Source organism: Neoarius graeffei, chromosome 10 (assembly GCF_027579695.1).
Source record: "Neoarius graeffei isolate fNeoGra1 chromosome 10, fNeoGra1.pri, whole genome shotgun sequence".
Classification (NCBI taxonomy): Eukaryota; Metazoa; Chordata; class Actinopteri; order Siluriformes; family Ariidae; genus Neoarius; species Neoarius graeffei.
This window is the reverse complement of record NC_083578.1, coordinates 12,454,440-12,479,948: the sequence shown is the minus strand read 5'-3', so window position 1 is coordinate 12,479,948 and position 25,509 is coordinate 12,454,440. Positions and strand designations below refer to the sequence as shown.

Below are 25,509 nucleotides of genomic sequence, written 5' to 3'. Positions count from 1 at the left end.
CCCGCAGAGCTTGCTGGGATTTGTAGTTCTCAGAACTTGCACATGTTTATGAAACAAACAAACTCTCCAAACACAGGAGACTCTGATTCAGCTTTGTGATCGGACCCCACTTGTTATTGATCATAACACCGACTCATTGATTAGTAGAGTCACTTTATCGCGTTGAAGCACATTTATTTCAATCGATCGAACTACAGATAGAGAACCCGGAAGTGGTTGATTATTTTGGACGAGAGAACTGTCGAGGTGAGCGACTTTCCTCTTAGACAAAGCTTCACATAAATAACTCAAGCTTGTCTTAGAGAAACTATATATATATATATATTTTTAAATCTGTGGGGCAGAATCGGTTCTAATCTCACTCAGGTAGGGCATGAGCTATTACAGTGTTATGATATAAAAGATTTAGTGTTGTACTGTTATAGGAAAATAACTAACGACAGAATGGTGTGATGAAGCAGACTGACTCTGACACAGTGGTGGAAGAAGGATTCAGAAACTTTCCCCACTCCACTACAAGTAAAAGTCCTGCATTCAAAACCTTCAGAAATGTTAGGGAAGTGTATTGAGTGTACCCATTTTGTAGTAAAACAGTGCCTGTCAGTGCTTTACTTACAACCCCGATTCCAAAAAAGTTGGGACAAAGTACAAATTCTAAATAAAAACAGAATGCAATGATGTGGAAGTTTCAAAATTCCATATTTTATTCAGAATAGAACATAGATGACATATCAAATGTTTAAACTGAGAAAATGTATCATTTAAAGAGAAAAATTAGGTGATTTTAAATTTCATGGCAACAACACATCTCAAAAAAGTTGGGACAAGGCCATGTTTCCCACTGTGAGACATCCCCTTTTCTCTTTACAACAGTCTGTAAACGTCTGGGGACTGAGGAGACAAGTTGCTCAAGTTTAGGGATAGGAATGTTAACCCATTCTTGTCTAATGTAGGATTCTAGTTGCTCAACTGTCTTAGGTCTTTTTTGTCGTATCTTCCGTTTTATGATGCGCCAAATGTTTTCTATGGGTGAAAGATCTGGACTGCAGGCTGGCCAGTTCAGTACCCGGACCCTTCTTCTACGCAGCCATGATGCTGTAATTGATGCAGTATGTGGTTTGGCATTGTCATGTTGGAAAATGCAAGGTCTTCCCTGAAAGAGACGTCGTCTGGATGGGAGCATATGTTGCTCTAGAACAGGGGTGTCCAAACTGATCCATAAAGGGCCATGTGGCTGCAGGTTTTCATTCCAGCCATGCAGCAGCACACCTGACTTGGCTCATTCAATCAACTGAACTGTCTTCACACAGTCAAATACTTGCAGCCACACCCACCCTTGATTAAAGGGTGGGTGTGTCAGTTGATTGAATAAGCCAAATCAGGTGTGCTGCTGCATGGCTGGAATGAAAACCTGCAGCCACACGGCCCTTTATGGATCAGTTTGGACACTCCTGCTCTAGAACCTGGATATACCTTTCAGCACTGATGGTGTCTTTCCAGATGTGTAAGCTGCCCATGCCACACGCACTAATGCAACCCCACACCATCAGAGATGCAGGCTTCTGAACTGAGCGCTGATAACAACTCGGGTCGTCCTTCTCCTCTTTAGCCTGAATGACACGGCGTCCCTGATTTCCATAAAGAACTTCAAATTTTGATTCGTCTGACCACAGAACAGTTTTCCACTTTGCCACAGTCCATTTTAAATGAGCCTTGGCCCAGAGAAGACGTCTGCACTTCTGGATCGTGTTTAGATACGGGTTCTTCTTTGAACTACAGAGTTTTAGCTGGCGACGGCGGACGGCACGGTGAATTGTGTTCACAGATAATGTTCTCTGGAAATATTCCTGAGCCCATTTTGTGATTTCCAATACAGAAGCATGCCTGTATGTGATGCAGTGTCGTCTAAGGGCCCGAAGATCACGGGCACCCAGTATGGTTTTCCGGCCTTGACCCTTACGCACAGAGATTCTTCCAGATTCTCTGAATCTTTTGATATTATGCACTGTAGATGATGATATGTTCAAACTCTTTGCAATTTTACACTGTCGAACTCCTTTCTGATGTTGCTCCACTATTTGTCGGCGCAGAATTAGGGGGATTGGTGATCCTCTTCCCATCTTTACTTCTGAGAGCCGCTGCCACTCCAAGATGCTCTTTTTATACCCAGTCATGACCTATTGCCAATTGACCTAATGAGGTGCAATTTGGTTCTCCAGCTGTTCCTTTTTTGTACCTTTAACTTTTCCAGCCTCTTAGGCAGCTGGGCCATAGAAGGTTCACGCTGCACGCTGCATGCTGCACGCTGCACGCTACACGTTCACGTGAAGAACCGGACCCTGGGCCATTAAACTTCATGCTTGGATGTTCACGTGTTGCGTCTGTTCTACTTTGACCGAGTAACCAACAATATGGACTCTTCGGATGACGATGATTGCCTCATTCTGCTTTTACTGAGACAGAGGAAGAGAAAAAGGAACAGAATTTGGAGCCGAGAACACTTCCTTCTGAGAGAAACCCGTGGTGAATTTCACCGAACATTCTATAATCTGCTTGACAATCCCGATGAAGAACTATTTTTCAATTATACCATTCAATTATATTTTTTCTGAAGTTTTCCCCTGAAAGCATAGAGTTATCTCCCTAGACCCGTTCTGATTGGCTGGCGCGGCGGTGACCGCATGCATTGACTGGAATTTCCATCTTCACGCCTAGAAAAAAGTGTGCATGTTCATTTCACGCTTCACGCGTGAAGTGTGCAGCGTGCAACGTGAACGCCGTTCTATGGCCCAGAGCAAGTCATGCTACGTTTGTCCACTTTTCTTTACACGCGTGTAGCGTGTAGTGTGCAGCATGCAGCGTGAACCTTCTATGGCCCAGCTGCCTTATTGCCCCTGTCCCAACTTTGAGATGTGTTGCTGTCATGAAATTTCAAAATGTCTCACTGTCGACATTTGATATGTTGTCTATGTTCTATTGTGAATACAATATCAGTTTTTGAGATTTGTAAATTATGGCATTCCATTTTTATTTACAATTTGTACTTTGTCCCAACTTTTTTGGAATCGGGGTTGTACATTTATCAATCAAATATACCATGCACTGAGAGGCACTGATTGAAATCATGGATTCTCTGAACTGAAGTGACTGGTATAGTACTATTTTGTGACCATGTCAGTCACCGAAAAGAGAATCCATAATTTCAACCGGTGCCTCCCTGTACATGGTATATTTAATTTATATCCCTCATCAAAAAATTTCAAACTAAAAGTTTAGACTCTAAAGAATTAGAAATAATTCTGGAAAAAAAATTAGGAGGTCTAACTCACAGCTGTAACTCGAGTCGGCCAGATAGAATAAAATTGTGACATCAGTTCATGGTATATCCAGGATATACCATGACTGACTCACAGCATATGAATGAATGAATTTATTTAGCAAACTCCGCACAGAAAGGCCCTTGTCGGCTACAGGGCTCGAACCCGGACCTTCTTGCTGTGAGGCGACAGCGCTGACCACTACACCACCATACTGCCCCACATTGCTTAATCAATAATGAAACTATTTTCTGGCATGTGACCCATCCTTAGCCAATCCCTGTACGGGAATTTTTTGATGAGGGATATCCATCCATCCATTATCTGTTGCCACTTATCCTGTGCAAGGTTGCAGGCAAGCTGGAGCCTATCCCAGCTGACTACGGGCGAAAGGCGGGGTACACCCTGGACGAGTCGCCAGGTCATCACAGGGCTGACACATAGACAGACAACCAACCATTCACACTCAGATTTGATGAGGGATGTGTTATATTTAAATAATATTGGCTGGCTTTTTTCGTGGTATATCAGATATATTCAATATAGCTAGCAAGATACTGAACGAGTCGAAGATGAGTAGCTGAATGGAATATATCTGATATACCATGAAAAAAAGCCAGCCAATATTATTATGCATACACATTCCTTTCGGGTGTTCAACGCGTTTTTCTCTTTCAAAATTCTTTCCGAGTCTTCCGTATTTAACGAAGCAAACCTGGCGGCCATTTTTGTTTACCAGTTGTCACAGTCACCCACTCACAAGCGTGGAAGTTTTACATCTCTGACATGTGACGTCATGTTGTGTTGACAACCAGGCAATGTCGTAGACCATATTCAACGCTCATTCTTCATTGGATAGAGTGACGTGATGCATGTAGAACAAGCGATATGATAACAATATTGCATGCTATCAAACCAAATGGATGAAATCCAAATAGAATAGAATACATGTTTTTATTCCACAAAAAAAGTATCCTGTATGGATAATAATGTATATTATATGGACATGAGTGTTTTACTGGGAAATACACCACTCCTGTTTTTCATACGAGCTCCATCTGGGACATGGAGAACCAAAACCGTGATATTTTTCAATGTGTCACTCATGAGGAAGTTGCTGAATTGTTTTTGATAAATTTGGGTCCTTTTTGTTTGTGAAATAATAGAATGATTTAATGATGCAATGCTACCTGCCTGTCATGTGTTCAGCATTATACTGGATTTGATGCGTTTCTTAAAAGATTTCGGATTTAATCATACAAAACATCATATACAGTGGTGCTTGAAAGTTTGTGAACCCTTTAGAATTTTCTATATTTCTGCATAAATATGACCTAAAACATCATCAGATTTTCACACAAGTCCTAAAAGTAGATAAAGAGAACCCAGTTAAACAAATGAGACAAAATATTATTTCAGTCATTTATTTATCCAGGAAAATGATCCAATATTACATATCTGTGAGTGGCAAAAGTATGTGAACCTTTGCTTTCAGTATCTGGTGTGACCCCCTTGTGCAGCAATAACTGCAGCTAAATGTTTGCGGTAACTGTTGATCAGTCCTGCACACCGGCTTGGAGGAATTTTAGCCCATTCCTCCGTACAGAACAGCTTCAACTCTGGGATGTTGGTGGGTTTCCTCACATGAACTGCTCGCTTCAGGTCCTTCCACAACATTTCCATTGGATTAAGGTCAGGACTTTGACTTGGCCATTCCAAAACATTAACTTTATTCTTCTTTAACCATTCTTTGGTAGAACGACTTGTGTGCTTAGGGTCGTTGTCTTGCTGCATGACCCACCTTCTCTTGAAATTCAGTTCATGGACAGATATCCTGACATTTTCCTTTAGAATTTGCTGGTAAAATTCAGAATTCATTGTTCCATCAATGATGGCAAGCCGTCCTGGCCCAGATGCAGCAAAACAGGCCCAAACCATGATACTACCACCACCATGTTTCACAGATGGGATAAGGTTCTTATGCTGGAATGCAGTGTTTTCCTTTCTCCAAATATAACGCTTCTCATTGAAACCAAAAAGTTCTATTTTGGTCTCATCCGTCCACAAAACATTTTTCCAATAGCCTTCTGGCTTGTCCACGTGATCTTTAGCAAACTGCAGATGAGCAGCAATGTTCTTTTTGGAGAGCAGTGGCTTTCTCCTTGCAACCCTGCCATGCACACCATTGTTGTTCAGTGTTCTCCTGATGGTGGACTCATGAACATTAGCCAATGTGAGAGAGGTCTTCAGTTATTTAGAAGTTACCCTGGGGTCCTTTGTGACCTCGCTGACTATTACACGCCTTGCTCTTGGAGTGATCTTTGTTGGTCGACCACTCCTGGGGAGGGTAACAATGGTCTTGAATTCCCTCCATTTGTACACAATCTGTCTGACTGTGGATTGGTGAAGTCCAAACTCTTTAGAGATGGTTTTGTAACCTTTTCCAGCCTGATGAGCATCAACAATGCTTTTTCTGAGGTCCTCAGAAATCTCCTTTGTTCGTGCCATGATACACTTCCACAAACATGCGTTGTGAAGATCAGACTTTGATAGATCCCTGTTCTTTAAATAAAACAGGGTGCCCACTCACACCTGATTGTCATCCCATTGATTGAAAACCCCTGACTCTAATTTCACCTTCAAATTAACTGCTAATCCTAGAGGTTCACATACTTTTGCCACTCACAGATATGGATCATTTTCCTCAAGAAATAAATGACCAAGTCTAATATTTTTGTCTCATTTGTTTAACTGGGTTCTCTTTATCTACTTTTAGGACTTGTGTGAAAATCTGATGATGTTTTTGGTCATATTTATGCAGAAATATAGACAATTCTAAAGGGTTCACAAACTTTCAAGCACCACTGTATAAAGCTAAGACTCAAATCGCATTCTTTTTTTCTGATCTTGAGACCTTCTTGTTTCTCTTCCTCTTCCTTCACCTCTGTGCGTGAGTAGATGAGAGTGGTGTGGGGTTCGTGGCTCAGTTTGAAGAGACTCCGTCATGTGTTTCCTGTAGGCTCAGGCTCACGCTCCCTAACCTCAGCCAGCATGCATCTGGTCCAGTTCTGCCAACGGGGAGCCGAGGGAAGCGTCAGGGTCGGTGTTGAGAGACAGAATGGTGTCGTCGACCTGAAGGTGTTTGATCAGTCTGTACCGTCCACCATGAGAGAGTTCTTGGAACTGGGAGAGAAGGGCATGGAGTGCGCTCAGAGGTGGGACGGACTTCATGAACTTGCTTGATGATGATATTTTATCCAAAACGGCTTAGAAGTGAGAATTCATTCTATAAGATTGAGTTCAGGTTTAGTTGACTAAAAGTAAACTATAACGAACAATCTAATGACTGAAACATGATTAAAACGTTGCCCTTTTATCTAAAGATCAATATCAGCTGTTAAAATTTACCTCCAGTAATCGATCAATACCAGTTGGCCAACAAAATGTTATTGGAAATCATGCTTTTAAAACACTGATCACGTCTCTAACCACACTGTGAGGCACTAGAGGGAGCCAATCGCTCACAGGTTGTGTCAAACAGCTTTTGGCATCGTTCAACTCATGATTTGTTAGCAAATGGGTGAAAATGTAGGTTGTTATAGTCTGTATAACTGCTCGGGAGGTTTTTACAGCAAAGTGTAAAATCTGTCCAAGTCCTCAAATGGTCAGTAATACACCTTTAAGTGTGTGCAGTTCAGTTTTGCAAGTTCAGATGGTGTGAAACCAATTCAGAAGCGCTTTCTAACGCCAGGATTCTACCTCTGTTTCAGAGCCGTGTCCAGTGGCGAGTGTGTGCTCCCTCATTCTGATATCCAGCTCCTGTCTCCAGTCACCGGCCCAGATAAGGTCGTGTGTGTGGGTATGAACTACAGAGACCACTGCCTGGAGCAGAACGCCCCCATCCCCTCTGAGCCCATCATCTTCAGCAAGTTCCCCTCCGCCATCACGGGCCCTTACGATGACATCCAACTGCCAAACGAGAGCCAGGTTACAAGTCTCAGTTTGGACAAATGATAATATAGCTACAGTGCTGAGCGTAAATGAGTGCACCCCCTTTGAAAAGTAACATTTTAAACAATATCTCAATGAACACAAACAATTTCCAAAATGTTGCCAGGACAAAATTTAATATAACATCTGTTTAACTTATAACGTGAAAGTAAGGTTAATAATATAAACTTAGATTACACATTTTTTCAGTTTTACTCAAATTAGGGTGGTGCAAAAATGAGTACACCCCACAACAACTCCATCTAGTACTTTGTATGGCCTCCATGATTTTTAATGGCAGCACCAAGTCTTCTAGGCATGGAATGAACAAGTTGGCGACATTTTGCAACATCAATCTTTTTCCATTCTTCAACAACGACCTCTTTTAGTGACTGGATGCTGGATGGAGAGTGATGCTCAACTTGTCTCTTCAGAATTCCTCAAAGAAAATAATTTCTTTCCACCACAAAGGTGAAGGCTACAAGAAGATCAGCAAAGCTTTACTTATCAGTCAGAATACTGTAGCAAAAGCGGGACAAAAATTTAAGAAAGCTGGAACTGCAACCATCTCACAGAGACGTCCAGGTCGTCCACGGAAGTTAACACCTCGACAGGAGCGTCTTCTGATGAAAAGGGTTGAAGAAAATCGGCATGCAAGTTCACTGCAGTTATCTAAAGAAGTAGAAAGCCAAACTGGGATGACTAATTCCCGTGACACAATACGGCGTATGCTGCAGAGGAATGGCATGCATGGATGCTGTCCACGAAAGAAGCCTCTCCTAAAGCCCAGGCACAAAAAAGCCTGCCTAGAGTTTGCCAGGGCCCATGCTGACAAAGATGAAGACTACTGGGACTCTATACTCTGGAGTGATGAGACCAAGATAAATGTTTTTGGAACTGATGGCTTCAAAACTGTATGGCGTCGCAAAGGTGAGGAATGCAAAGAAAAATGCCTGGTGCCTACAGTGAAACATGGTGGTGGCAGTGTCCTTATGTGGGGCTGCATGAGTGCTGCTGGTGTCGGGGAGCTGCATTTCATTGATGGCATCATGAATTCACAGACGTATTGCTCTATACTGAAAGAGAAGATGCTACCATCACTCCGTGCCCTTGGTCGTCGTGCACTTTTCCAACATGACTAAACACACATCTAAGGCCGCTGTTGGATTTCTGAAGAACAACAGGGTGAAAGTGATTCAGTGGCCAAGTATGTCTCCTGATCTGAACCCAATCGAACACCTATGGGGAATTCTGAAGAGACAAGTTGAGCATCGCTCTCCATCCAGCATCCAGTCACTAAAAGAGGTCATTTTTGAAGAATGGAAAAAGATTGATGTTGCAAAATGTCGCCAACTTGTTCATTCCATGCCTAGAAGACTTGGTGCCGTCATTAAAAATCATGGAGGCCATACAAAGCACTAGATGTAGTAGTTTTTGTTGTGGGGTGTACTCATTTTTGCACCACCCTAATTTGAGTAAAACTGAAAAATGTGTAATCCAAGTTATATTATTAGCCTTACTTTCCCGTTATAAGTTAAACAGATGTTATATTAAACTTGTCAGCATTTTGGAAATTGTTTGTGTTCATTGAGATATTGTTTAAAATGTTACTTTTCAAAGGGGGTGCACTCATTTATGCTCAGCACTGTAAATTAATACAGTGCACATTTTCATTGTGACTTTAGCGTTTAAAATTAGATATATCATCAATGTGTGGGTTTGTTTGTTTGTATGAGACAATTATAAGAGAATTATAGGAATAATTTATCTAAAAGTGTACTGTACACTATTCCTATCTCACCCTTAATCCGACCAATCAGAGAGGACTCGCGATTCGTGTCTGAATTCATTTCCTTCTTGAGGTTTGCCTTCGAGTGACACTGATGATATACCGTAGCTAATAAATAACCATGGACGCTTTTAGTCACCAGTTTAGCCTTCTGCAAACTGTCTAAATCGTAACACGCACTTCGAAAGGCCCTGTCTGGCTCAGTAATATCGGGTCTCCTTTAAAAATAATTAAAGTTGTGTGAATATTTTCGTATCACAAACTGAATTAAAAAAAATTCCCACCAGATTTACAAATTTTCTCACTTCGGTTTCTTCATATTCGTATACTTGTATTTATAAATCCTAATTAAATCATCATGTGTTATCACAGCATGGCTGATTTACATTTCGGTGACGCCCACAAAACCCCATAAAAGGTAAAACTCGCAGAGCTGAAAACAAATGAACGAAGACTAAATGGTGAAAGAGCGTTTGCTGTAATAATACACACACCAACGCCTATCTTGTTTTTATTGTGTGCCATTACTTTTGTCCTCATAAATAAGCTAACTAGCCATTAGCTTATTTATTTTAATTTATGGAATTGATTTGATATGAAATTACTTAGTTTCATTAAATTCTTTCTGAACTGGATCTTCACAAATGTAGCATTTCTGTTGTGAATGATCTAATGAAGGCGGCACGGTGGTGTAGTGGTTAGCGCTGTCGCCTCACAGCAAAAAGGTTCTAGATGCGAGCCCAGCGGTTGACGTGGGCCTTTCTGTGTGGAGTTTGCACGTTCTCCCCGTGGGTTTCCTCCGGGTGCTCCGGTTTCCCCCACAGTCATGCAGGTTAGGTTAACTGGTGACTCTAAATTGAGCGTAGGTGTGAATGTGAGTGTGAATGGTTGTCTGTGTCTGTGTCAGCCCTGTGATGACCTGGCGACTTGTCCAGGGTGTACCCCGCCTTTCGCCCGTAGTCAGCTGGGATAGGCTCCAACTTACCGGTGACCCTGCACAGGATAAGCGGTTACGTATAATGGATGGATGATCTCATGAACCATTTACGAATAAATCAGCTCGTATCATTATTCGTCCATGAAATGTACATCAAGCTGTGCTAAGAAATCAAAACGTGATTTAGCTTCAGGATGGCGCTCTGATTGTTTGTAACATCCTTTTGTACACATTTATAGAAAACCGTGTTGAACATACAAGAGTACTTCAAAACGTTCTCAGCCTCCCTCACCTAGAAAACGTCACGGGAGAAAGATTGTTCTTGCATTATTTTCCAACATAGACTCCTTTAACTTCACTGCATTTGGTCCACTGATGTTCAAGCCTCACTATCCGTTTGTGGAAGAAGGTCACATCTTGAGCCTCCAGATCCTCCGTGACAGCACGGATGACCTCATCATCACTCTGAAAATGGCGACCACACGAGTAGGATTTCAGTTTAGGAAGCAGATAGAAGTCAGACGGTGCCAGGTCGGGTGAGTAAGGTGCATGAGGCAACAGTTCAAAGACCCATTTGGCTGCTTTTGCCCCTGCCACCTTTGCCGTGTGGACGGGTGCGTTGTCCTGGAGCAACATCATGCCCGCTCGAAGCTTTCCTCTCCTTTTTTTTCTTTGATTGCTTTTAATATTTGAGTTTTTGTGGACAGCGATATGAGACTTAATAGTATACAGTTGTTCCTCAAAATGGGAGTTACGCCCCTTGTTTCCGGGTGAGGACGAAAACTTTTTGAAGTACCCTCAGGAAAATCCTGGCTGATGAACTACGGTTGAGGTTGCTTGTTCGGTTGTTATGCAAAAATGTCTTCAGTTGTACATTTGTAAAACTTCACCTTTTACCTTTAACAGGAAAGCAGGTGACTTTACTCTTTTCTCCTCTTTTCTAGGAGGTGGACTGGGAAGTCGAGCTTGCCTTTGTGATCGGAAAAAAAGGAAAGCACATCAAGGCAAGTCAAAGCAGATCATGTTAAAGATATGAGACAAAAAACAGAACAGTAAATTCTGCCTGATCATCTCATCTCATCTCATTATCTCTAGCCGCTTTATCCTTCTGCAGGCTCGCAGGCAAGCTGGAGCCTATCCCAGCTGACTACGGGCGAAAGGCGGGGTACACCCTGGACAAGTCGCCAGGTCATCACAGGGCTGACACATAGACACAGACAACCATTCACACTCACATTCACACCTACGGTCAATTTAGAGTCACCAGTTAACCTAACCTGCATGTCTTTGGACTGTGGGGGAAACCGGAGCACCTGGAGGAAACCCACGCGGACACGGGGAGAACATGCAAACTCCACACAGAAAGGCCCTCGCCGGCCCCGGGGCTCGAACCCAGGACCTTCTTGCTGTGAGGCGACAGCGCTAACCACTACACCACCGTGCCGCCCCTGCCTGATTATAGAAAATAATAATAAATCAGAAGTTATGGTAGATGTTAATGGTTTATAGCTTCACTGGCTTATTTTATATGCACAGTTTTCTCTGAAAAATAGTTTACTTCCGATCCTCAAGCTTGAATGTCTGATTCAATGAAAAATGAACTGGGGGGAAAAAAAAATTGTCATCTCAAAAGTCAATCAGCCAAGATATGCTTGGGACCCAGGCATATCTTGGAGGAATGAGGCAAGTTTATCTAATTCTTCACGAAAAATCTTCATAAGTTACCGTAAGTGAACCGTGTCCTAAACCACATTAGCAAGTCTGGATGAATTTCCATTGAATTGTTCCATTTGTTAGCTACATTAGTCTCACAGCTCCAGTACAAAAACTCAGCAAGCAAACCTCAGACAATCTTATCTTAGCTACGTTTGGTGTGAATGCCGTATTTGAAATTCATTCTGATAAAAAGGCTTATTCCGCCCATGCTGGTTATTTTCAGGAGGAGGACGCTCTGAGTTATGTCGCTGGCTTTACCGTAGCCAACGACGTCAGCGCTCGTGACTGGCAGATGAAAAAGAACGGCAAGCAGTGGCTTCTGGGAAAAACGTTCGACACATTCTGTCCGCTAGGGCCTGCCCTTGTTACCACAGGAGCGCTGAAGGGTAAGTGAGGTCTGGTGAGGAAGTCTGAACTAAAGATTGGTGTGAAGGTGAAAAACATGAGGCTGTGAGTCACGGTTTGTGACTCACTGTAATGTACTGTTTTTAAACCAGACGTCCACAATCTGGGGATCCGGTGCCTGGTTAATGGTGACGTAGTTCAGGACAGCAACACCAATCAGCTGATCTTTAAAACGGAGAAGCTGGTGGCGTGGGTGTCGCAGTAAGTATCCAGTGCATGATGTTGAAGATGTAATACATTTCAGTGACCTGATTTTAGGCAGCGTTCAAATTCATTGTTCTGATTCTTCCAGGGATGCATGGATACCAGTACTGGCATAGGGTTGATACTCGTTGAATTGTACAACACAAGTGCATTCAAGCATTAAGCTGAGAAAGTGTTGCACATGTGAGCAGTTCAGATCAGCGAGCACTGGGGCATTGCTGCAGTGTCCATGCATTATTAATGTCTTCTGTTCAGCTGTCTGTTTGTCTTGAACACAGGTTTGTGACTCTGTGCCCAGGCGACGTGTTTCTAACAGGCACGCCTCCAGGAGTGGGCGTGTTCCGAAAGCCACCCATTTTCCTAAAGGTGAGCTCATCGTACACTGTAGGCTTGTTCTCCATTTTCCAGTCCTCTAAAAAACATCTAATCTTTATAAGACTGGGATCAAACTACACAAATTCAGCCTGATTTTGGTACGACTATGAATGTCAGGAATGACCAACGGGCCTTGTAGTATGACGTAATTTACGCACGGCGATGTGGCATCACGGACGCCCTACGACACCCAGATGAAAAGTCTCGCATGTCAGAATTTCTTGTATTTTCCCACCAAGTTTGACAACTCCTATGTCATTTTTCTTGACGTTCCTTCTGTAGCCATGATTGACAATTCCTTGTCCCTCCTCCTCAGTGACGTGCAAGCATGTGAACAATGATTGGTCGGGGTCAAACTTGAGGTGTTGCCAGTCTCCTGATCAAAACGCGGCAAGAATGTATGGCACTATGATTGCCTAATCTGACATGGTGACCATTATGAAAGACAAAAATAGTGTCCAGTCTGATCCTGGTACAATATGACCCGGTCATGATGACGAAGAATCCCCATCACTCATTTAATCCCTGAGATTAAATGAGACGGGCGAGATAAGTTTTTACGAGCCTCCAAAATGTTAAGATGTGCCCTTGGTGATGACTTATTTAGCAAGTCATTTATCACGTCTTGACGTTTGATGACGTTCCAAACCATTTTGTGGAACAAAGTGATTACAAAAGTTAGTCAGAAAGCAGCTCCAGCATTCTCTCCCACTGAGACAGAAACATCTGTACAGATGCATCCTCTGAGATTATTTTGGAGAGAGGAAACCCAGAGTGTAGCATTCCTCAAAATGAATACGAAATCTTTTTTGATCAGACCTTATTGTTATTGTATTGCGCTACACTGAAGATTGGTTTGTTTTAATGAATGATACTGTCTTAATAATAAGTTTATTTTTGTAATTAATTTGAATAAATACAAGGTCTGAGTTAAACAGATTTACAGTTAGGTCCATAAATATTTGGACAGAGACAACATTTTTCTAATTTTGGTTCTGTACATTACCACAATGAATTGTGAACAAAACAATTCAGATGCAGTTGAAGTTCAGACTTTCAGCTTTAATTCAGTGGGTTGAACAAAATGATTGCATGAAAATGTGAGGAACTAAAGCATTTTTTAAAAACACAATCCCTTCATTTCAGGGGCTCAAAAGTAATTGGACAAATTAAATAATTGTAAATAAAATGTTCATTTCTAATACTTGATTGAAAACCCTTTGTTGGCAATGACTGCCTGAAGTCTTGAACTCATGGACATCACCAGACGCTGTGTTTCCTCCTTTTTAATGCTCTGCCAGGCCTTTACTGCAGCGGTTCTCAGTTGCTGTTTGTTTGTGGGCCTTTCTGTCTGAAGTTTAGTCTTTAACAAGTGAAATGCATGCTCAATTGGGTTGAGATCAGGTGACTGACTTGGCCATTCAAAAATATTCCACTTCTTTGCTTTAATAAACTCCTGGGTTGCTTTGGCTTTATGTTTTGGGTCATTGTCCATCTGTATTATGAAACGCCGACCAATCAGTTTGGCTGGATTTGAGCACACAGTATGTCTCTGAATACCTCAGAATTCATCCGGCTGCTTCTGTCCTGTGTCACATCATCAATAAACACTAGTGACCCAGTGCCACTGGCAGCCATGCATGCCCAAGCCATCACACTGCCTCCGCCATGTTTTACAGATGATGTGGTATGCTTTGGATCATGAGCTGTACCACGCCTTCGCCATACTTTTTTCTTTCCATCATTCTGGTAGAGCTTGATCTTGGTTTCATCTGTCCAAAGAATGTTCTTCCAGAACTGTGCTGGCTTTTTTAGATGTTTTTTAGCAAAGTCCAATCTAGCCTTTTTATTCTTGAGGCTTATGAGTGGCTTGCACCGTGCAGTGAACCCTCTGTATTTACTTTCATACAGTCTTCTCTTTATGGTAGATTTGGATATTGATACGCCTACTTCCTGGAGAGTGTTGTTCACTTGGTTAGCTGTTGTGAAGGGGTTTCTCTTCACCATGGAAATTATTCTGCGATCATCCACCACTGTTGTCTTCTGTGAGTGTCCAGGTCTTTTTGCATTGATGAGTTCACCAGTGCTTTCTTTCTTTCTCAGGATGTACCAAACTGTAGATTTTGCCACTCCTAATATTGTAGCAATTTCTCGGATGGGTTTTTTCTGTTTTCGCAGCTTAAGGATGGCTTGTTTCACCTGCATGGAGAGCTCCTTTGACCGCATGTTTTCTTCACAGCAAAATCTTCCAAATGCAAGCACCACACCTCAAATCAACTCCATGCCTTTTATCTGCTTAATTGAGAATGACATAACGAAGGAATTGCCCACACCTGCCCATGAAATAGCCTTTGAGTCAACTGTCCAATTACTTTTGGTCCCTTTAAAAACAGGGTGGCACATGTTAAGGAGCTGAAACTCCTAAACCCTTCATCCAGTTTTAATGTGGATACCCTCAAATGAAAGCTGAAAGTCTGGACTTTATGTCCATGTCCATTATATAACTATAACTTGAATATGTTTCAGTAAACAGGTAAAAAAACAAAATTTGTGTCAGTGTCCAAATATATATGGACCTAACTGTATATCATACATGCTCACATACCTTTAAAAAAGTTAGTTAAACTCACGCTTGTTTAAGGAGCGTCATCTTGATGGCGAAAATGTTTTTCATACCCAACTTTTGAACACGGCTTAATGTGATTTTTTTTCCCCCTCCCTTGAATACTTTTTACTGCCTATAAAACATCACTTCAGACACTTACACTGTGTAGTTATTTTTAATTAATATTGTAATTAAACTAAAACCAATTATAAACTGGTACCTACAAGTATCAGTCACAGCAGGAAAACACTGTATTCAAACATTATGCAAATTGCCATTTGGTATTATTTAAATTAATTGGCAGTATTGATCACAGTAGAGTTCATTTATTACAAGGGGCTGCAAACTGCCACAACGCCAAGAGTAGCACACCTACTGTATATACAGTGCCCTCCACAAGTATTGGCACCCCTTATAAAGATTAGAAAAAAAATAAATCCACTGTTTGGTGAAGTTGCTTCATCTCACAGTGAAAAAATGGGAAAAATCCAACCTTTACTTGAAATAAATCCCTCATCAAGAAACAATCTTTTCAACAAAAACACACATGCTACTATTATTGGCACCCCTGAGTCTTCTCCTGTAACGTTTTATAAGGTTGGAGATACACAGCACGGCATCCGAGACCATTCCTCTGTACATAATCTCTCCAGATCATCCAGGGTCCTCGGCCCTCTCTTGTGCTCTCTCCTCTTCAGCTCACCTCACTGGGGTTCAGGTCAGGGGTCTGAGATGGCCAGGGCGGAAACTTGATTCTGTGCTAAGAGAAACATTTGTGTTGATTTGGACATCGGATCATCGTCCTGCTGGAAGATCCAACGACGACCCAGTTTTAGTTTCCTGGCAGAGGAGCCAGATTCTGATTTAAAATGTCCTGCTATTTGATGGACTCCATGATGCCATGGACCCTAACAAGGTTTCCAGGGCCTTTGGAGGAAAAACAGCCCCAAAACATCACAGAACCTCCACCATCCATATTTTACAGCTGGGATCGGGTTCTTTTCATTATAGCCATCCTTCTTTTGACACCAAACCCACCTGAGTGTTTTTTGCCAAAATGCTCCATTTTTGTTTCATCAGACCATAAAACATGGTTCCAGTTAAAGTTGTAGTCGCGTTTCACAAACTTCAGGCGCTTACGTTTGTGGTAAACTGACAGAAAAGGCTTTTTTCTGGCACCTTCCAAATAATCTCTTGGCATAGAGGTGGAGTCTGATGGACGTTTTGGAGACTTGGAAACCCCATGATTTTACTTTTTCTTGTAATTCACCAACAGTGATCCCTGGGGATTTCTTTTGCCTCTCTTACCCTCCTCCTCACTGTATGTGGGGGCAAAATAAACTTGGGACCTCTTCCAGCCAAGTGTGTAACAGTTCAGTTTGTGTCCACTTTTTTTTTTTAAATTATTGCTCTAATAGTAGAAATGGACATTTTCAGGTGAGTAGCTATTTTTTTTTAATAACCATTCCCTGATTTATGAAGGTCAACACACTTCTCCCTCATTTGGTTTGTGTGTTCTCTTATCTTTCCCATGCTGATAGATGACCGAGGGAATTTGGCTTGTGTGTCACCTTATATTTGTCTCCCAGTTAATCAAGAAGTCATGGATTACAGCTTGAAAGTTCCTACACATTCCAATCTACGGAAGCCGAGAGAGGCCCTTCATATAATCCTTTTTTTATTCACCTTGTTATCCCGAGATAACGACATAATTAATTCAGGATCTCGAGAAAACAACACAACTAATTCGTGATCTCGAGAAAACAAAACAATTATTCCGTGATCTCGAGTAAACAGCTGAGAAATGGTTCATTCAGGTGCGCCAAGAGACTTGTGATATGCTGACTTTGGGGCTATTTCTCATTCTGTATAGACGCAACTTTGGTCATGAGAATGTCTGGAATAATCGATCACCTAATAAGGGAATATTTTGATCAGGGGTTGACACAGGGAGAGATTGCATTAAGTCTTTTAATAAGGGATAATTTCAAAATTAGTCCTCGGCACCTCCGCAGAGGACTGGCCCGGCTTCGTCTCTACCGACGGAGATACAGTGATCCAGCTGAGATCATGGAATAATTGTTTTGTTTTCTCGAGATCTCGAATTAGTCGTGTTGTTTGTCATGTCGTTATCTCAGGATAACAAGGTGAATAAAAAAAGATTATATGACGGGCCTCTCGCGGCTTCCATACCAATCAACTCAAACGTGTACAATTTAAACGGGAAACATGCTTCAGTTACATTAGGTTCACTCCCAAATTTCCAGGTGTGCCAATAATAGTGGCACGTTTTTGTTGAAAATAATTATTTCTTAATGAGGGATTTGTTTTTCTCTGAATTAACTTTTCAGTTGAAGGTTGGATTTTTTTTCAGCATGAGATGAAGCGACTTCATACGGAAGCCGCGAGAGGCCCTTCATATAATCTTTTTTTATTCACCTTGTTATCCCGAGATAACGACATAATTCAGGATCTCGAGAAAACAACACAACTAATTCGAGATCTCGAGAAAACAAAACCGTTATTTCGAGATCTCGAGAAAACAAAACAATTATTCCATGATCTCAGCTGGATCACTGTATCTCCGTCGGTAGAGACGAAGCCGGGCCAGTCTTCTGCAGAGGTGCCGCGGACTAATTTTGAAATTATCCCTTATTAAAAGACTTAATGCAATCTCTCCCTGTGTCAACCCCTGATCAAAATATTCCCTTATTAGGTGATCGATTATTCCAGACATTCTAATGACCAAAGTTGCGTCTATACAGAATGAGAAATAGCCCCAAAGTCAGCATATCACAAGTCTCTCGGCGTTCCTGAATGAACCATTTCTCAGCTGTTTACTCGAGATCATGAAATAATTGTTTTGTTTTCTCGAGATCTCGAAATAGTTGTGTTGTTTTCTCGAGATCCTGAATTAATTATGTCATTATCTCGGGATAACAAGGTGAATAAAAAAAGGATTATATGAAGGGCCTCTCTCGGCTTCCGTAACTTCACCAAAAAGTGAAAGTATTTTTTTTTCCTAACCTTTTTTTTTTTAAACTAATCTTTATAAGGGGTGCCAAGATATACAATGTATTGTATGGTTATCTATAAAGCCCTACATATACCAAAATTGTCCTTTCACAAAAAAACACAACCTACAGAAGACTTTCCGACAAGTTGCAGTGCATCCAAATGGGGAAAATGTGCTTTATAGTCCAGGAAGAAAAAGGTCATCAGACATGCTGAAAACTGCCATAACGCACGTGCGCGCACACACGATAACTTAGTTTTGTGTGTATTAAGCAAAATTCAGTTTTATATCCTCCATTTATCTGTCACACAGGTGCATTAGAGATAAACTGACAGCACTGATAAATTGTGAAATAATTGAAAGCAGAATTGAAACACTCAAAGGGCTGGAGCTAAACCGAACACATTACAAAACGCACTAGCACATAGTGGGTGGATTCGGAAACGTGATTGCCTCTCTCGTCTCTAACACTAGATTGGAATGCAGCTGCGCAGCCTGAAGGGAGAACAGCAGCTTGTGTTCTGTCCCTCCACTGTGATTAAATTTAAACCTTCATCACGCTACTAATTTCCCCCCAATTAGATGCCGTTAACATTGGCTGTCGTTCAGCACCATAGAGACTTGGCACACTCTGGCTCGAGTGGCAGGCAGCCACCATGTGGCATGTTTAATTTGCAACAGATATTTTCTTGTTGCGAAACGACTTTGACATCAATCGGAAGTCATTAGGAACGTAATTTACACGACAGTGAAGCACAAATTATTTCGGAGGGCCCAAGAGTTGTATATTTTTAGCACGAAAGAATGTGTTCAATGAGCATGGTTTTATTTCCCCCACGCGTTTATGAAACAGCAGAAATTGTTTTTGATTTGGAAAAATGCATCGATGTATACAATGTAACATGTAGACATAAAAACAGACGCTCTTTTATCGCACGCAGCTTGCAGCCATTTATGTTGTGTCAACAGTGACATTTTAACTGACAACTATTAAATCAGGACTTATAAAATGTGAAAAAAAATCAATAGCGCTCGTTACCTGTGTCTTAATCTAGAATTGTAGGCCTTATTAACATCAGGAGTATTGAGGAGCTTTAATCCTTCATGTGACGTCTGTGTTTCGAGATACATGCCGGTTTTTGACTCTTTTGAAATTATTACTTGTCACAGTGTACGAGATCCCAAATTCTATAACAGAACGCATGATCATGTTTGGGCGGCACGGTGGTGTAGTGGTTAGCGTTGTTGCCTCACAGCAAGAAGGTCCTGGGTTCGAGCCCCGGGTCCGGCGAGGGCCTTTCTGTGTGGAGCTTGCATGTTCTCCCCGTGTCCGCGTGGGTTTCCTCCGGGTGCTCCGGTTTCCCCCACAGTCCAAAGACATGCAGGTTAGGTTAACTGGTGACTCTAAATTGAGCGTAGGTGTGAATGTGAGTGTGAATGGTTGTCTGTGTCTATGTGTCAGCCCTGTGATGACCTGGCGACTTGTCCAGGGTGTACCCCGCCTTTCGCCCGTAGTCAGCTGGGATAGGCTCCAGCTTGCCTGCGACCCTGTAGAAGGATAAAGCGGCTAGAGATAATGAGATGAGATGATCATGTTTTCTACATCAGATTATATGCTGATCCTCTAACGATAGACCTGTGAGTAAAGAAAATGACTACATTCTGATGATGTCACCAATCAGTGTAATCCAGGCTTGTGCAGAAAACAGACTTCCTTCAGAGTGAGGCTGATATAATGCAGATACATTTACGTTTTGTCTGTTTCGCCATCAGCCACGACCATATTTGTAGCCAAGTTTTGCGCCATTCTATTCCGTCCTGCTATTAGATGAGCATCGTAGCGGTGCTCAGACTCAAAGACTTTTCTTCTAAATTTCTGATATGGACACAACTTGGTCGTTGGCTGGCGTTGGTTACATCGACACTAAATCATCTGCCACTGAGCACATGATATCAACTCTGTGATTTTCACAAAGGAATGGCTGAAGGCCTTTGAGCAAAGCACCTAACCCCTAACTGCTCCCCAAGCTGCTCTGGGAATGTTGTCTGTTAAATGCCTGTAAAGTAATGTAACGTATTTCGATTTCATAAAATCGGTGAAATTTAGTTCCCTCTGAAATTTGGTCATTGCGATGTCTGTTTATTTTTGTAATATCTCACAAAACATCAGGCCATCCTGTGGCAGGGAAGTTATTTGAATTTGAGTAATTTGAGGGGATTCCCGAGCAAATAATGTGCATGAAATCGCTCGGTTCGTACAGTCAAGCAGACAGAGGAAATCAGTGTGTGTGCGCATGTGCAGGTTTACCTTCTTCTTCTTCTTTTGGGTTTTACAGCAGCTGGCATCCACAGTGTTGCATTACTGCCATCTACAGGTTTACCTTTGAGCGTGCACTGCCATCATTCTATCGCTAAACGAACAGCTGATCGACAATATTTATTAGTTTGGTTCTGCGTTTCCTTTCCTTCGTATATAACATAACGTCTTTTCTTCTCACTTTCTGTTACTGTAGTCGGTCTTTCACGTTTCATTCGCACACTCGCGTCCTCCATTTTTCTCTCCTGTTTCAAATTTGTATCCCACAATGCCTTGCGTGAACAGGAAAAGCCCACCACGTGATGCATGACGTACGGTAGTATCTTGTATTGGGTCATGGTGAAGCAGGAAAAAATAGTGGAGAATTTAAGGCCATGTGGCTTGAAATTCATCAATTGTTCCACTTAAAAAAAAAAAACTAATAAAATTGGAAGTCTGTGATTCAAATTCAGTAGCTTTCAGTCCACTAAATAAAAATAATTGGGTGTTGGGGAAAATTCTTTTAATGACCGACACTTGAAAAATCTGAAATGCAGTCTACCTTGAAGTGAAAATATCCTGAATATAGTAGAATTTATCTATACTATACGGCCAAAATTTTCAGATAGCTAACAATCACATGCATATGTTCTTTCTGAACATCCCATTCCAGGTTATAGTACTCTCTACTCTTAAAAGGTTTTCCACTAGATTTGGGAGTGTAGCTGTGGGGATTTATGATCATTCAGCAAAAAGAGCACTCATGAGGTCAGGCACTGATGTGTGAGGAGGTCTGAAATGCAGTTGGGATGAGGTCAGGCACTGATGTGTGAGGAGGTCTGAAATGCAGTTGGGATGAGGTCAGGCCTCTGTGCAGGACTCTTCCACTCCAATCTTAACAGACCATGTCTTTGTGCACAGGAGCACGGTCATGCTGGAACAGGTTTTGGCTTCTTAGTTCCAGTGAAGGGAAATTGTAATCCTACAGCATACAAAAATTCTATACAACCGTGTGCTTCCAAGTTTATGGCAACAGTTTGGGGACGAACTACATATGGGTTTGATGGTCAGGTGTTCATATACTTTTGGCCATTTCTGCCAATAGAAAAAGACAATTTAAAGCTTGAAATGAGTAAAAGCATCTCAAAGCATACTGAAGATATATTTTCTACAGTGTACTCTTTAAGGGGTAGCACAGTGGTGCGGTAGGTAGCACTGTCGCCTCATAGCAAGAAGGTTCTGGGTTCGAGCCCAGTGGCCAACAGGGGCTTTTCTGTGTTCTCCCAATGTCTGTGTGGGTTTCCTCCGGGTGCTCCAGTTTCCCCCGTAGTCCAAAGACATGCAGTTACAGTAGGTTAACTGGCTACTCTAAATTGTCCAGTTGTTGTGTGTTGTCCCTTTTCCACCAAAGCAGTTCCAGGGCTGATTCGGGGCCAGTGCTTAGTTTGGAACCGGGTTTTCTGTTTCCACTGAACAAAGAACTGGCTCTGAGTCAGAAAAACCGGTTCCAGGCTAGCACCAACTCTTTGCTGGGCCAGAGGAAAGAACCGCTTACGTCAGCGGGGGGGCGGAGTTGTTAAGACCAACAATAACAAGAGCGCAAAAGATCGCCATTTTTAAGCGACGAGAAGCAGCAGCTGTACAAACGCGAAGTCATCCATTATTATTATTATTGTTGTTGCTGCTGCAGGGCGGCACGGTGGTGTAGTGGTTAGCGCTGTCGCCTCACAGCAAGAAGGCCTGGGTTCGAGCCCCGTGGCCGGCGAGGGCCTTTCTGTGCGGAGTTTGCATGTTCTCCCCGTGTCCGCGTGGGTTTCCTCCGGGTGCTCCGGTTTCCCCCACAGTCCAAAGACATGCAGGTTAGGTTAACTGGTGACTCTAAATTGACCGTAGGTGTGAATGTGAGTGTGAATGGTTGTCTGTGTCTATGTGTCAGCCCTGTGATGACCTGGCGACTTGTTCAGGGTGTACCCCGCCTTTCGCCCGTAGTCAGCTGGGATAGGCTCCAGCTTGCCTGCGACCCTGTAGAAGGATAAAGCGGCTAGAGATAATGAGATGAATGTTGCTGCTGCTGCTTCTTCTGTGTTGTTGTTGCTTCAATGTTCGCGCCAAGGTTTATGCAAACACAGCGACATAACTGACGTATACAGCAATGTAATGACGTGGCTCCCCTTAGCACTCCAAGCTATGGAAAAGCAAACTGGTTCTCAGCTGGCTCGCAAGTTGAACGAGTTGTGAACCAGCACCAGCACTGGCCCCGAACCAGCCCTGGAACTGATTTGGTGGAAAAGGGGTATGTGTGAGTGCACAGAAAGGAACTGGCCACCCTACTGCTACAATTCTGGCCAAGTCAACCAAATATGATTCGCCTTAAGCCCGGATCAGGTTTGGCAGTGACGACGACGACTCTTTGTTAATGTTGGTTGACTCTGAACTCGATGCTGTGCTCAAAACCAATGACTGTGGGTTTAACACAGTAAGGAAAAGAATCGCATGCGTACTGTAGACTACGTGTTTGTCTATGCTTGAACTGCTACTGTCAAATACAGTTAAATGATGGCCATGAATAATAAGCCAAGGTGTAAATGGAGACCTGTTGATCAAACACGAGTTTAGAGACCAGCCAAAACAATACATGACCAACGAGCACGCATATGCAGATGACTCACAGCTCCACCCACAGACAGACAATGTGACTAAACGAATGGCTCATCCTACTTTGCTCTTCTGAAACCCACTCTGAAGCCTATATAGTGCACAATGAAGTGGAAACGCCCACGGTAGCTGTTTATAGATTCGTTCTGAACATGAAGTGATGAAAATAATTTACATCAAAATGTACTTTCTGAAAGTGGGCACATTTGTTTTCATGCTGTTAAAATTGCCATCGCACCTGGTGAGTTCGTGTATAAATAAACTATAGGCAAAGTTCAAGTACGAAACATTAAGACTGCACTTTGTAGTAGTATATTTGCACTAAAAGTAGCTACAAGAGCGTAGTGTGTAGGCTTTCTGGTGTTTGTTCAGAGTTTTGACTGCAAATAATAAACAGTTTATGTCTTTGTATTTGTAAATTAAACGTATCTGTGATAACAGCATGGAGAATGTTTCTTTATGGGCATCTGTGAGCTCAGGTATGTGGAAGAGGGTCGATAGCATTTCCTACAATTGCAGTTTCAAAATGATGCACTTGGCTGGCTTCATGGGTCTCAGAGGAAGCTTGTGTTAGCCTTTACCCTGCCTGGCTGGTAGCGGTCACACGGTAGCTGGTGGGTGAGAGCGAAGTAGCCAGAAAGTGTAGTGAAAAAAATGGACTATTTGTTGAAGAATCAACGACTGTGCATTATTTTAAACTCCTACAGAATGGGACCCTTCAGAGTTCTCACTCTGTACTGGAGCCTTCGTATGGAGTAGGACACATTCATGATCACTTGACAAAAACTTAATAATGAAGTCATTTGGGAATTGCAGTTTGTAATAGTTCTGATGACTAAAATCTCATCTCATCTCATTATCTCTAGCCGCTTTATCCTGTTCTACAGGGTCGCAGGCAAGCTGGAGCCTATCCCAGCTGACTACGGGCGAAAGGCGGGGTACACCCTGGACAAGTCGCCAGGTCTGATGACTAAAATTTGAAATGCAAATCATGGCCGGCTGCTTAAAAGTAATCATAATTATATCCATAATTTTTTTTCTTCTTAGTTATAATTAAAAATCCAATGAGTGCTTATTTTCACTAACCGCCTAATAAATGAATTTTAATTGATATGACTAGCATTAGAAGTTATTTTTGTCTCTCTTAATTGTTTCTGGTGCATTAAATCACAAGCTTAATTACTGTTTAGATTTAGCCTTCACTTAATGTAACCACAAAACGCACAATGGGGATGAAGTGATGGATTCTGTTCATTAAAAATGACGAGGTGCAAAAACAAAGTCTGAAAAAACATGATATTGAACAAATCTTACAGCCATGTCTTTTTTTTTTTTTTTTTAAATTCTGGATGTGTTACAGAAAGGAGACGTTGTGGAGTGTCAGATCGAGGAGATCGGGTCCATCCGAAACAAGGTGGTGTGACTTCAGCATGGTTGAATGACTTTATCCGAGCTACATGGACGAAAAAAATGACTGATTTGTATTTTCACTGCTTCAGCGTTGCAATGTTTCCGAAATCTTGATCTGAGGCATGTACACGAGAAATGATTTGTCCACAGTGCAGGTGCTGTGACATTCCAGGAGATGGCGCTCTGCTGATTATGGTTAGGGAGAACCAATATTGTATGATTTTTGATTGATTGATTAAAAAAAAAAAAATTATATATATATATATATATATATATATATATATATATATATATATATATATATATATAAAATAACTCAGTGCAGGTTGTTTTAGTGTGGATTTTGTGAAATAATACACATTACACACACATTTTCTAGGTTCTGGTCTGAAGTGGGGTGAAGCCATGGCCTAATGGTTAGAGAAGCGGCTTTGAGACCAAAAGGTTGCTGGGTCAATTCCCTGGACCAGCAGGAATGGCTGAAGTGCCCTTGAGCAAGGCACCAAACCCCCAACTGGCCCCCAGGCTGCTCTGGATATGTTGTACATCACTCTGGATAACAGCATCTGCTAAAATGCCATCAGTGTACTGTAATGTAACATAATCTGAATTTAAGGAGACGGCTTTAATCCAACAACAATGATGTAGAACCTTCATTTCCTGGTGTTTACTCCGACAACAGAATATCCATATGCATAATAATATTAATTTTCCTAGACTTTCACTGTATCTTTAACTCCAGTACCAGTGACTGGCCCCGATAAAGCATAAGGACACTGTGATATCTGAGAAAC

The 25,509-nt window shown here is 42.0% G+C and overlaps 1 protein-coding gene across 6 annotated transcripts; it reads left to right on the top strand.

Moving 5' to 3' along the window:
- Positions 1–70: 70 nt before the first annotated feature.
- Positions 71–25,369, top strand: fahd2a (fumarylacetoacetate hydrolase domain containing 2A). 6 transcript variants are annotated; one of them, XR_009655427.1, is made up of 9 exons: positions 438–519; positions 6,337–6,532; positions 7,088–7,304; positions 10,978–11,037; positions 11,973–12,135; positions 12,247–12,355; positions 12,637–12,724; positions 24,666–24,910; positions 25,095–25,369. XR_009655427.1 is itself a non-coding variant. In XM_060930683.1 (8 exons), exons 2-8 carry the CDS (start codon positions 6,276–6,278, stop codon positions 24,726–24,728), a joined length of 957 nt encoding a protein of 318 aa, XP_060786666.1. In that variant the 5' UTR covers positions 71–246; the 3' UTR covers positions 24,729–25,369. The 6 variants fall into 6 exon arrangements, 5 of the variants coding, with proteins under 5 accessions (XP_060786666.1, XP_060786668.1, XP_060786665.1 ...); XM_060930683.1 differs by lacking the exon at positions 438–519 and adding an exon at positions 71–246 and having other exon boundaries at positions 6,276–6,532; positions 24,666–25,369; XM_060930685.1 differs by lacking the exon at positions 438–519 and adding an exon at positions 73–246 and having other exon boundaries at positions 24,666–25,369.
- Positions 25,370–25,509: the final 140 nt, after the last annotated feature.